This window comes from Mesocricetus auratus, unplaced genomic scaffold (assembly GCF_017639785.1).
Source record: "Mesocricetus auratus isolate SY011 unplaced genomic scaffold, BCM_Maur_2.0 Super-Scaffold_4256, whole genome shotgun sequence".
NCBI lineage: Eukaryota > Metazoa > Chordata > Mammalia > Rodentia > Cricetidae > Mesocricetus > Mesocricetus auratus.
Window position 1 is genome coordinate 115,311,231 of NW_024429182.1, and position 14,236 is coordinate 115,325,466.

General features: G+C 48.0%; 1 protein-coding gene across 4 annotated transcripts in view; it reads left to right on the plus strand.

Moving 5' to 3' along the window:
- Positions 1-14,236, plus strand: part of Homer2 (homer scaffold protein 2) — a 128,233-nt gene that overhangs the window by 90,741 nt on the left and 23,256 nt on the right. For all 4 annotated transcript variants that reach the window (XM_040729327.1, XM_005077833.4, XM_040729335.1 and 1 more), the window contains 2 exons: positions 220-376; positions 13,683-13,814. In XM_040729327.1, the coding sequence (XP_040585261.1) occupies positions 220-376; positions 13,683-13,814 (289 nt within the window). The remainder of the gene's footprint in view (positions 1-219; positions 377-13,682; positions 13,815-14,236) is intronic.

Genomic DNA, 14,236 nt, shown 5'->3' on the forward strand with positions numbered 1-14,236 from the left:
GCCCGGCAGAGGTAGTTGTGGCTAAATGGAGTGTGGGGTTGCAGAAACTACTCACAGGGTAGCTGTCTCTTCCTCCTCCTCATTTTAATTGTTCTCATGCATATGTATCTTTGCCCAAAAGCTATTTAAAACCGCCTGAGACGGTGGGTGGCCTAGAAGCGATGAATTATACATTAGGTCAGGCTCCATCAGCTCACTTCCACATCTGTCCTGTTGCAGAGAACAGCCCATCTTCACCACCCGAGCGCACGTCTTCCAGATTGACCCCAGCACCAAGAAGAACTGGGTCCCTGCGAGCAAGCAGGCCGTCACCGTTTCCTACTTCTACGATGTCACCAGGAGCAGCTATCGAATCATCAGCGTTGATGGGGCCAAGGTACTGCCCTGCCAGACAGTTCTGACACCCTCCCTTATTCTTATTCTGAAGCAATGTGGTGCGTTCGAAAGGTGAAGGGAAAAGCTGTATCCCCAGCACTACGGTCTTATCACAGCTTACCACAGTGCCCGTATAATCACGGATCTTACTCTTTCTTCTCCACCTGAAATTGTGACAAATGGGGAAGAAACAGATTCTCGTTACTTCCCTGTCTGGGTAATTAACATTTTAATGCCGATGCAGTGATTACATTAAGGGCCTATAACGATTGTAATTTCTTTACGACGTATTCGGTTTCTGGATGTTACAGATGTTAAGCATGCCCATATAGTGAGTATCCTCAGTTGTTCATTATATACCTATTGCTTCCTTTTGAATGTTTCCTCGGGGTAGATTCCTACAGCTAATATTATAGGTCATGCTGTTAACGCTTTACAGCCCTGGATGCGTACAGCCAGAGCCCTTCCCAAAGGGTTCTTTCTGGCATGAGGGTGCCAGGTTATTGTACCCTTGCAATCAATGAATATTTCCTCTCATCTGGTTCTGGCATTATTAAACACGGGAATCGTTTTTTACTAAATAATTTGTGAGCTTTTCTTCTCACTATGTAGCCCAGGCTGTATGTGAACTCGAGGCAATCCTCCTGTCTCAGTTTCCTGCATACTGGAATTATAGGCATGTACCATCTGATTTAGCATTTCTTACAGTACTTTTTTATTCCTGATATTTTATTATTTTGCTTTCCCTATATGTATCTTTGCCACATTATTTGTGGAAAGAAAATGAAGGAATGCCAGCAAAAGTTCTGGCATGTCTTTAAAATTAAATAAGACTTCTGCATTATAGTCTTTCTGTCTGTATTCTGTGTCCACTGAGCTAGTTATTTTTCCATAAATTCAGTCTGTTTGGAGGTAAAAATTCTGTTTACCATCTAAACTTCCTCTCTATCTTTATTTTCTAGTATTTGGTTTAACAACCAAACAGAGTTTGTCTTTTGATTTTTTTTTAAACTGTAACCCTTGCCAGGCAGTGGTAGCACACCTTTAATCCCAGCACTCAGGAGGCACAGGCAGGAGGATCTCTGAGTTCAAGGACAGCCTGGTCTACAGAGCAAGTTCCAGAACAGCCAGGGCTACACAGAGAAACCCTGTCTCAAGCAGGCAAACAAATAAACAAAAACAAAGAAGCAACAAAACAAAACAAATCCATGACTCTTGTAGTAGCACCTTGGGGCATCCCTTTGGCTGGCGGCTCCTCATCTACTGTCCGTGGTCCCTTGTGGATTCTGCCTCTTGGTCAGCTTTCCTAGACAATAGGAAGTAAAGAGCTGAGAGCTGAACAGTAGTGTCTCCATTAGGAGACCCCCCCCCCCCCAGGGGTGACAAGAGACCCACCAGGGCCTCCACGTAGGATGCAGTCCGGCTTCCCTCTCAGTGTCTCCCTTTGCCTGTCCACATGATGTCTAGACGTGAAGGTGAGTGGTTTATGGTCCTTTCTTTCTCTCCCAATTTCCACAACCCTCCCTCCCTCAGCAAAGAACCCAGAATGCCCTCATTTTTTTTTTTTTTTATAGCTGAGGTCTAGATGCAAGTAGTGAGATATACTCTGGGGAGGTGTGGCAAGCTGGTGTCTGGTCCCTACACCAATTGGGGAGGTGTGGCAAGCTGCTGTTGGTGTCCAGCGTCTACACCAGCAGGTCCTGATTTGCCAGGTTGGTGCGAGGTTCACTCTGGCAACCACAGAAGCGTTCCCTGACAATTTTCAGGCAGAGACTGTGTGGCCCATCTTTTCAGAGAACAGCAGTTGGTCTGATGAACATCTTATGACACTAAAGAAATAGTTCTCCCGTCTCAGCAACTGACATAGACCACTGGGGACATAGTAAGGGGTGGCCAGCCGCATGGAAATGTGACAGTGCCAGGCATGTAATAGTGCCTCAGTTGTAATGAAGGACTATCTGAAAGAAGCCTTGGTTTTAAAGTTTTGTTTTATTTTTGCTTCTGGGAGGCACAGTGACACTGCAGTTGTAATTACACTCCTCTGTGCTTCTGAGCTGGAATCGCTTGGGCTCTCTCCAGGATGTTCTAACAGGGCCGGAGAGCGGAGCTGACCTGCTTTCTTTCATCTGTAGATTCTTTCAGTACAGCTGCCATCCTTAGGTGGGTTTGCACTCATGTCAGTTGAGTTATCTGAGGATTTATTGGGCTTAACTATAGATAAAACAGCGTCCTTACAGCCAGTGCGTTGGTTATTAGCTAGGCTTTTAGTAATTTGTCAAACTGTCAGCCACGGTATCATTATGCTTCTGCAGTCCCTGCAAGCTGTGGCAGTGTGGTGGAGTCGAAGCCAGCTGAAATGGCTCTGAGGAGTCATATGGGTGCGGGAAGGTGAGCTGCGTGGTGATTGTGTAGTGGAGGTAACTCAGGCTGAGTGTAGGATATTCTTTGCGTTAAAGAGGCACTTAGGAAGTGGGAATTGGAAATGTCGACTGTGAAGCACCACTGAAATTCAGAGGCTGAGCCGGAGCTTCGCCGGCTACCTCCCTGCCATGTCCCTGGTCACCTTATGTTCTTGAAGTCCACCTAGAGTTCCAGCTTTACCACTGCAGCAGAGAACTGTGGCAGAGTCTTGTTTGGCAAAGGGCAGAAGGCTAGGGGATGTGGGAATGGGTTATACTTAATTACTTAGTTACTGCCTGATCCGGGATCAGGGGTATCCCCTGTCTCAGTAGTACTAGATGCGGTTTCAACACTACCACTGTCCTGCCGGACCCTCCTTTGACCCAGCAGCAAGTAGGACTTGACAGGCAACATCTAAGAAGTGAGCCTGATTCCAGCTGCCATGGTTAGGTGGGTGGGGCCCGGAAGCAGGACCTTAGGCCATAGCTATTACCACCCAGCTTCTCTGCCCAGTCTGAATTCTGGACGCCTCCAGCCCCAGCTCCTTCTCCATCTGAATACTCTGGATTTCTTGCCTTCCTTCCCGTGGCCGCAATACATGTAGTATGCTGAGCTGATCGCTAGGCACCTGTCCTAACACGTGGCTGCCACTTCTTGGCTCTGGTCTGTAGTCTCCCCTCAGCATCTCCGTGCAGTCAGAAAGGCTTGTTTCTCCTGCCTTTTGAACATGCATGTGGTTCCATGTTCCCTTAGGCCTTACATCCAGCAAGTTGTTAATCTGTGGTCCGCATACCTTCTTGTATGTAGACTGACCACTTAAGCATGGATGTACCCATGCCCTGGGGAGGTATGGCTGCCTTGTCGCTCCTCCGTAGTTGTGTTCTCTACCACATGAGAATGACTGTTTTAAGGCCTTTGATAGTAAATGTTGATCTGAACAGGAACCATATCTCAGCTTGATTACCCGAGACATGCCTGGTTCTGCTTCTCTTTGTTGGCCTGGACATGTCAGACTCATGGCCTCAAGCTCATGCTTGACACATGTAGGCCAAGTGTGCCTCCCAAAGCACAGGGTATTGCTTATTGGAAAAGCATACTTGTCCCTCTTGGATGGAGTAGATGTACTTAAGTCACAAGTTGCTGGGATGGAAAGGGACTCGGAGGTCACTTTGAGCTAAGGCCACACCAGATGCAGTAGCTGTATGAGCTCAGTTGCTGGAAGAGCACAGGCTGTCCTGGAGAGGGGGTACCAGAGCCAGAAGCTTAGCTGCTGTTGTCCTGTCCCAGGCATTGCAAGTGCCTGTTGCCTGTGGTGCACAGAGGGTCTCACCTACCCCAGAGCAAATGGGCTGCTTTCTTGAGGGTGATCTAATTCCACCCTGTTCTTTGTTTTTCTTAAAATGGAAGACATTCTCTTTGTTCAGGGACAGTATGGCATATGTCCCTTCCAGTTTGGCCTAAAGACATGGCCTGCTGAGAACCCAGCATTTCCCAAGCCTGGATACTGAGTTCCTTGCAGATGGGCTTGGGTAGAGGAATGCCTGACTTGCTTTCCTGTCTCAAAGCCAAGCCAGAACAGGTAGCTCCATAGATGTAGAGTAAGCTGTGGTGGACAGTAAGCTATGATGGAGAGTAAGCTATGATAGAGAGTAGACTATGATGGAGAGTAAGCTATAATGTAGAGTAAGCTATGATGGAGAGTAAGCTATGATAGAGAGTAGACTATGATGGAGAGTAAGCTATGATGTAGAGTAATCTATGGTGGAGAGTAAGCTATGGTGGAGAGTAATCTATGATGGAGAGTAAGCTATGGTGGAGAGTAAGCTATGATGGAGAGTAAGCTATGATGGAGAGTAAGCTATGGTGGAGAGTAAGCTATGATGGAGAGAGTAAGCTATGGTGGAGAGTAAGCTATGGTGGAGAGTAAGCTATGGTGGAGAGAGTAAGCTATGGTGGAGAGTAAGCTATGGTGGAGAGTAGACTATGATGGAGAGTAAGCTATGATAGAGAGTAAGCTATGATGGAGAGTAAGCTATGATGGAGAGAGTAAGCTATGGTGGAGAGTAAGCTATGGTGGAGAGAGTAAGCTATGGTGGAGAGTAAGCTATGACGGAGAGTAGACTATGATAGAGAGTAAGCTATGACGGAGAGTAGACTATGGTGGAGAGTAAGCTATGATAGAGAGTAAGCTATGATAGAGAGTAAGCTATGATAGAGAGTTAGCTATGATGGAGAGTAAGCTATGATAGAGAGTTAGCTATGATGGAGAGTAAGCTATGATAGAGAGTTAGCTATGATGGAGAGTAAGCTATGGCGAGTCCAGGCCTGGCTACCCACTCTGCAGGTGTGCACAGGAGGGCGTGGCCACTGCCAAGGGTGAGCCAGGAAAGGTTCACCTGTTCACAGCTGATGGGGGCCACAGAGGTATAGAGTCTAATTCCTAGCTCCTAAGAGCACTGCCAGAAGCCGTGGCTAGCACAACAGTCACATGATTTGTGGTGAGCTTTGCACAGAATGACCGACTCCATTCCCAGAGCATTTGTTACCTGAGCCATTGTAGCCTGGATTTCAATGTGGTTTTGGCACTCTTTGTGGACCAGGTTAATCACTGCCATCCTTATGAGAAGCTGCCTGGATCTGTGGTCGGGGCTTGTCTGGTACAAGTGTTTCTCCTGGGGACTCGGGATGACTCTGCTGCCCTTGCCTTCTGGTTATTTATAGGATCACAGAAAACCTACATTAGCAGAGACCTGAGAGGTCTTCTGTTCTACAAATATTTAGCAATGCTCATAGTGCCAAAAGTTCTGCTTGATGGTGGTAGTTCAAAGGATAGAAACAGCTGAAAACCTCAAATACTTAGGGTATTCTAGGATATAAAGTTGCTTTCAAGGACACAATGAGGAGCCGGTGAGATGGCTCAGCAGGTAAGGGTGCTTGCTGCCAACCTCCGAAGTCGGGCTTTGGTCTCCGAGACCCACATGATGGAAGGCAAGAACCAACTCCTAAAAGTTGTTCTCTGACTTCCGTAAATATACAGTAGCATGCATACACTCTCTCTCTCTCTCTCTCTCTCTTTCTCTCTCTCTCTCTCTCTCTCTCTCTGTGTGTGTGTGTGTCTCTCTCTCTCTGTCTCTGTTTCTCTTACACACACACACACACACACACACAGATGTAATATTAAAAAACAAAAACACGCCGGGTGGTGGTGGCACACGCCTTTAATCCCAGCAATGGGAGGCAGAGGCAGGCGGGTCTCTGTGAGTTCGAGACCAGCCTGGTCTACAAGAGCTAGTTCTAGGACAGCCTCCAAAGCCATAGAGAAACCTTGCCTTGAACCCCCCTCCAAGGAAAAACAAAACAAAACAAAAATACTGGTTCCCATCTTCCACCCACCACTATCATTCCCTCTTGAAAAAATGTCAAGTTCCTCTGTTGGGAGGTTGAGTTTCTAGAATGTTCCTACCACACAGTAGGTTTTCTATGAATGTCAGGTTCGTTCCTTCCATCTCTGAGGCGCAAAGAAGATAAGGGACGGGCGGGAAGCATCCTGCTAATCCACGTTGGGAGCAGGCAGCCCATTTTTTGATTGCTGTACCTTGTAGCTTCTCATGGAAAACTGAGTCCGTCCAGCCTCCAGCTTCCTGAGCTTGGTAATGTCCTCTTCCCAGCTGGCTGCTTTACATGACCTTGTCACAGTGTTTGGGGCATCCTAAGTGACCTGCAGGGACTAGATCTTTCATCGGGACACTGTTCCATGTGAATGCTGCAGAGAGAACTCAGGTGTGTGGAGGAGTCGGCAGCCCACCTTAATGTCGCGTTCTGCATGCTTTGCAGAGGGGACCCTCTCCACACTGGGCTCTGGTTTCTCCCCATCTTCTCTTCTGTGTCCAGGAGCACAGTTCTCCTGTCTGTCAGCAAGTCCTCACTCTCCTCTCGCCCGCCCTCATCCTTCCTCTCTGCCATTGGTCTCCGCCGGCACCTCCTCTGCCTGTCTTTGTGTTTGTCACCTGCTCTTCCTCAGTTGCGTCCGGATGGCAGTTCCCTGCCTCTGTATGACACCCCACTTCTGTGACCCCTTCTTTGCTTGCCCCTCAGTTCGCTTGAACCCCACCTCTCCTCTTAAGATTAGACTCGTAAGTCCAGCCTCTATCTTCAGTGTGACTAGCCAGTGTCTTGGGTACATCCTCTTCTTACCCTGAAGATGAGCCCCCCTAACAACTCTCTTCCAGGCTTGTGTGACAGTTATTTTTACTGTATTAGTGCTGAAGTGAACCCTCATGCATCTCCTACTCTGTTGCAGTAGGTCCTTTAGTACGGAGGCCCTAGTATACAACTCAGAAAACTCGTGACAAATTGAAAGCAACACAGCAAAGCACTGCACTGAACACACTAACCACTGACTGCCCCGCTCACACTGCATTAACACACTAACCACTGACTGCTCCGCTCACACTGCATTAACACACTAACCACTGACTGCCCAGCTCACACTGCATTGAACACACTAACCATCCATCCATCCATCCATCCATCCATCCATCCATTCATTAAGAGATTTTTCTCTCCTGAAACAACTCTAATAGGCATTTCCTTGGTAGTTTTGCCGTGTGTGTGTGTGTGTGTGTGTGTGTGTGTGTGTGTGTGTGTGTGTTCCTAAATCAGGGGTTGACAAGCTTTTCAACAAACCACAGAGTAATTTCTTTTATAGTCTCTTGCAGCTTTTTTGTTTTTCCTTTGTGGCAAGAAAATGGTCATAGACTCATAGACTCTATGTAAATGGACAACTGTAATTCAGTAAAACTCTATTTAAAAACCAGGCTGTCTGTCGGATTTGGCCTGAGGATTATTGTGTGTTGACCCCTGACTAAGTAGAATGTTATTTATTTTATCTGATTTTAACTTTTATACAAGTAGATATCCCATATGTGTTTTTGATGATTTGTGACTTGCCTGTACTAATGCCCACAGCCTTGGTTAATTTCCCTGCTAGATAACATTTCATTATGAATCTACTACAGTTTATTATACACCCTGCTGGTGGTAGATCCTGCTTCTGCAAACACTGCCACGGTGAGCATCCTGTGCATTTCCCACAGTCAGAAGTGCAGTTGTTAAATTATTTTAACAGTTTTGCCAACCTATGGCAGCTCCGTGCCTCCGTACTCCTGCCCAAACCCTTGATGGTATCTGACTGACTTTGAATGTGTCGATCATGTATTTCCACATTGCTAGTAAAGCTGAACCGGTAAGTTCTGCCCACCAACCTGCCCTAGCTCATTCTCTCCAGTCTCCCAGGACCTGATCATTCACTTCCCCAGAACTAAGCTGCCCTCAGTCCCTTAAGTTCCCATCTTTTTGTCCTGAAGCTCAGGCTACCTCCCCAGCATCCCCCCTCCATCCAGCTGCATAGTGCACTCACCATTGCAGACCCATGGCAATCAAAAGATCTTTTCAGGGGACTGGAGAGATGACTCAGTTAAGAGCACTTGCCTGCTCTTCCAGAGGTCCTGAGTTCAATTCCCAGCAACCACATGATGGCTCACAACCATCTGTAATGGGATCAGACGCCCTTCTCTGGTGTGGATGAAGACAGAGAGGTCTTTTCAGCTGGGTTTGGAGGTACACACCAACAATCCAACACTTGGGAGTCTGAGTCAGGAAGTTTTCTAGTTCAAGGCCAGCATAGGCTACAGAGAGTTCAAGACCAGCCTGGGCTACAGCAAGGCACATTCCCCAAAAAAACAGAAACATTGTTTTTCAAAGGGTCTTTTGGTATGTGTTCATGTTCTTCCCTTCCTTCCTTCCTCCATACCTGAGAAGGGTGACAGCCAAAGCTGAGTTAGTCTCCTGGATAAACACAGTTAGTCTCCAGGTGCAAACACGCTTAGCTGGAAGAGACAGACAGAGCCTGGGAGGGGCAGACAGAAGGAGCAGGTCTTACCAGACGCTGCCCAGCCTGTCTGAAGGACTCAGCCTCAGTGACAAGGCAGGTGTGGCCGGAGGCTGTTTCCATGTCAGTGGCAAGAGAAGGAAGACGCTTCTGAGACTGGGTACTTGGGCAGCATGTTCACTGTGGGTGTCATTCTTGCTGCTCTTGTGGAGGCCCATGCTGTAGGTTTTCTGGGAGGTTAGCCAGCCAGCTGTCACTAGCGTACATCTGAGTTTACTACTCTGGCTGTGACATTGCTCAGACTGACTACCATGGTAGTTAAGGCACAGTAAAATGATGCTGGGCTACTAAACGATGAACTTCCTTGCCACTGTTTCTTTCCCCTCCCTTCCTCCCCCTCCCTCCCTCTTTCCCTCCCTCCCTTCCTCCAGGAAGTCTCAGAACCTTGGGTAAACTGTTTAGAACCAGCTAAGTAAGGCACTGTGGAGCCTGCAGGGAGCCAGTGCTAGCAATTACAAGGGCAGTGTGGAAAGTGTGGCTTTCACTTTTCTCTCTTCTGGCTCACCTCCAGCTTATAGATAAGGGCACTGGCACCTTCATGCTGATGACAGGGACTGGGAACTACAGACCTTTTAATGAGGAATGAGGGCTCTGCAGCTCCCTCTGCAAAACCCTCATGAGTTCTGCAAGGTCAGCATCTTGTGTTCCAAGGACAAACAAACCTGTAGTTACCTGTGGAGGGTCATACACAGCATGATTGTATGTATAGGAGGAACATTCTGGAATTAGAGACAAAGACACAGGACCCAAGGACACCGGGGCAAGCTTGATTCTGACGGAGAGGATGGGCCCTTTGCTTGGGGGACAGAAAGGAAGGGGACAGGATGAGTTGTGGGTTATGTGCTGTGGTCTGCCGGCTCCTTGCTCTCTGCTCCCATCGCATGCTACAAATGGAGGAGGAAAGAGATGAGCAGGTGGCGAGTGGTCTGGAGTCCCCGCTTGGAATGAACGAATACAGGGATGTTACTTACTGAACTTGGAGAGTAGCTGAACTTACTCCCACACCAGCAAGCTAGACTGGCATGCCTGAGCGCCGCTTTGCTTAATGGACGTGAGCAGCAATGGGAGATTGCATGCTTCCCACAAACATTGTAGAACCCAGTCCAAGCACATTCATGGTGAAACGCTGTGCCTGGGTTTGTCCCGATCCAACTCTCGGCTTCTAAGTGAGGTATATAGCTTCCTGTGGGCCAGCGTTCTCTCTGATAACAAGTAGGAAACATTTGACTTTGGGGGGTCGATACTGGGGAACTGAACTTGTGAAGCAAGCACTGAGCTATAGCCCTGTTTCCATAAATATGATTTAAAGTTATCGAAAAGCTGTAGAATGATGAAGGCTAGAGAGACCAAAAGTCTAGAGAAATGGGACCACTCAGAGCCAAGATGGGCAGCCTCTCTCCTGCAAGCCGTTGCCAATTCTGGATAGAGGCTGACGGCTGGGGCTCGGCTCTGGCAGACACTGCTGGGGGAGGGGAATCAGCACTTAGCAGTGGCCAACGAGATGAAGCTGAAGAGTGAATGACTTAAAAATGGCCAACCCCCCTCCTCAGACAGTTTTTTAATGTACAGCGTTTAGAACCAAGTCCCCACCAAGATTTTACAATACACAAAATCATGAAAGCCCCAGACAGTACGGAATGGACACTGGGACACTAAGCTCCTACACACCCTGTCACCTGGACACCCTCTGACTAGGGACAGCTCTACACAGGCTGCACAAAGAGCTGGGTCCTCAGCAAGGCTGCTCCTGGTAGAGAAACCAGTGGAGATCTTGATGCTCACATTGCTTAAGTGGCAGCCAGGGAGACTTGAGTAACCCCAAACACGGCCAGTTTCCCCTTCACAGTTTGCTAGTGGGATGGTGGCACAGTGTATCGTCCCAGCCCTTGGTAGATAGAGACGGGCAGCAGGAGTTGAAGGTCATGCCCAGCAAGTCTGAAGCCAGGATAAGAGGACAGCCAGGTTGGGAAGATTCGGGTTTAATAGTCTACAAAAGCAAGCTGGAAACTTCTCACAGACGGTACTGATTCTCCACAGTCCCTGAGGGCAGAGGAGATTAAGACCTGCCCATCTCTCTGCCTTCAAGAGCCTGCCCTGGGGCTGGAGAGAGGGCTCAGTGGTTAACGGCACTGGATGCTCTCCCAGAGGACCCAGGTTCAATTTCCAGCACCCACATGGTGGCTCAAAAACCATCTGTAATTCCAGTTCTAGGGGGTCCAGCAAACTCTCTGGCTTCTGCATGAACCAGGCATGCCCATAATGCACAAACATACATGTAAGCAAAAAAAAAAAAAAGTCCAAAAACCAAAACAAACATAAAGAGCCTGCCCTGAGTCCAGGAGTGAACCAAAGGTAGACTGAGTCTCCTGGGAGCTGAAATCCAACCTGACCCAGTATAGCACTAAAATGAGGGGATTTTCTGTCTGCCTAATTCACCCAGCAGAGACAGGGCGCTTCCTCTGGCAGATGGTCATGTTCTATGTAGTCTTTGCAATTTCAGTATGAGACTTAAGAAAAAAAAAAGACTAGACCTGCAAAAAGGAGGGATCAAATGCCTGGAGTCAGGAGGGGAGGTCCACATAATGATAGATTCTGAGATGGCCCAGGTGTTGGTGTTTGCATCAAGGACTTTAAAATAAATACACCAATATATTGAGGAAGTAAAGGGGAAATGAACAAAACAGGAGAAGGGAAGGATACCTCAGGGTCTTAGATTATTGATTGACTGATCTTGATTGAGACAAGGTCTCATGAAGTAGACTCTAACTGGCCTGGAACTCAGTTTGTAGATCAGACTAGCCATAAACTCAGAGATCTTCCTGCTGGAATTACAGGTGTACGTCACCATGTCTAGTCTTGGACTGCACTTTTAAAATAAGATATGCTCGATTTTAAAAGTAACAGAGGCAGGGACGGTGGTGAATTTCAGAACTGTGGAGACTGCAGAAGGAGAAGCTACAGAGCAAAACTAGGTAACTAATTAAAACTCCTTCCCGCTTGGTTCACTCCCCACACACAAGGTGCTGAGTGGATAGCGTAACAGCAGATAGACCGTGTATCAACCAGCAAGATCAGTGAAGTGGAAAACAGATCAGTTAAAAATGCCCAGATTGGGGCCTGGAGAAATGGCTTAGTGTTAGGAACACAGTGCTCTTCCTCCAGACCTGTTTTCAATGCCCAGCATCCACACTTCAGGGCATCCAACACCCTTGACTTCCACGGGCACCTACACTCACAGGCACACCCTCTCCCCCAACAGTATACATACGGGGAAAAAAAGTGACTATTTAAAAAGATGCCCAAACTAAACCAGAGCGAACCAGGAATGAGAAGGGTGGTGTGTTTGGTCAGTGTGAAACATGTGACACACTTCTAAGGTAAGCTGTGGGGAGAGAGGCGATGCAGAAGCAGTCTGTGAAAAGGGTGGCTGGGAATTTTCCAAAGTTGATGCGTTCGTAGGTCAAAGAAGCTGAACTTATCCCTAAGCAGGATGAATAGGTCTTGCTCTTCAAATCAGCTAACCACTGCTTTGAGAGCAGTGCATCCCCATTAACCACTGCTTTGAGAGCAGTGCATCCCCATTAACCATTGCTTTGAGAGCAGTGCATCCCCATTAACCACTGCTTTGAGAGCAGTACATCCCCATTAACCACTGCTTTGAGAGCAGTGCATCCCCATTAACCACTGCTTTGAGAGCAGTGCATCCCCATTAACCATTGCTTTGAGAGCAGTGCATCCCCATTAACCACTGCTTTGAGAGCAGTGCATCCCCATTAACCACTGCTTTGAGAGCAGTGCATCCCCATTAACCATTGCTTTGAGAGCAGTGCATCCCCATTAACCATTGCTTTGAGAGCAGTACATCCCCATTAACCACTGCTTTGAGAGCAGTGCATCCCCATTAACCATTGCTTTGAGAGAAGTACATCCCCATTAACCACTGCTTTGAGAGCAGTGCATCCCCATTAACCATTGCTTTGAGAGCAGTACATTCATCATCCACGCTCGCTGCCTGTGGCCTTGAACAAGCCACTTGACTTTGTTGAACCTCAATTTCTCCTTCTTTAAAGATAAGATTAGATAACATATCTTATGAAGAATAGCTTAGAAATTGTTTCATTTTAAAGAAATATCTCAGTGTGACGCACTCTGGGAAAGCCTGTTAGGGGCAAGCCTGGGAGCTGTGTGTTACACTCCGGTTAGCTTTTAGCTACTGGCACTCAAGGAACCCCTAAGGATGTGGAAGGGACTGACCCAGGAGCCATCTGATACATGCTGCATTCATGCATTCATTTTCACTCACACATTGGACATTTACTACATGGCGGGCAATTCTGTTAACCAGAAATACAAATTAGAAACATAGGCTCCATGTGACCCTCCCTCCCAGGGTTTACGTGGTCTCTCCGATTCTTTCTCATTTGAGATCAAGGGGTGGTGGTAACAGCCAGCACACCTGTGCTGTCCCTCCCGGTCTCCCTGCGCACACCAGTATGGCTAGTCTATTTTTAATTAGCTCTCTACCTACTCCCCAGGTCAGAATCTTCTCCTTCCCCTCGGGAAGCAAAGCTCCCCCCCCGCTGCTGGTGGGAGCATTAACCGGTTTGGCTGGATTTCAAAAGGGAGGTGGGCGTGGTGTGTTGAGGGCGGTTCTTCTGGGAATGTAGCCTTTAAGGGAACTTTGGTACTTGGTATCTGCGGGGCAATAAAACATTAGTTTTGGAAACCATTCTTAGGAGAGATGTTTCCCTATCAGTAAAGTGAAAGATCCTATCTTAGACTCTTCTGTTGTCAAGTGTCTGAAATTACCTTCTGTCATGGTTGTGTTGCTTTGGTCAGAACAGTCCAGGAGCAGACACAACCGAACAGAGGAAGTGCCCTGTATCCATGGGCTGTGTCCGGAGAAAACGGTCCAGGGTAGAGTTAACACTCTCTCCCTCGGGTTGTCTCCCCGCAGGTGATTATAAACAGCACCATCACCCCAAACATGACTTTCACCAAAACCTCACAGAAGTTCGGCCAGTGGGCTGACAGCAGAGCCAACACGGTGTTCGGCTTGGGGTTCTCTTCAGAGCAGCAGCTCACGAAGGTATGTGCCCTCCCTCCTGACAGTACGACAAAGGTATGTGCCCTCCCTCCCCTCCCGGCAGTCCAACGCCAGTGGTTGGATGCCCTCTCTCCCTTGGCTGTGGCGCTGTGGCGCTGTGGGTGAGGAGGCGCCCCCTCTCAAACAGCAGACTTCTTGAAAACTGAGCAGTCTGTGGTGGAAAGGAAGTTCATCTCCAACAAATGCTGGAAGCCTGAGAAGCTCGACTGACCTGGTGGTTTTTTGGGCATCCATTTAGCCCCTTATCATTTCCTGGGGCTGAAAAACCTCTAGATCAGAGTCCAGAAACACAGAGCAAGAAGCAGGAGTGTTGAGTCAGGGACAGTTAGGATGTGAAAGTCCCCCAGGCTCATGCTGTTGGGAAGGCCTTGATGGAGGAAGTGTGTCACTAGGAGCCAGCCTTG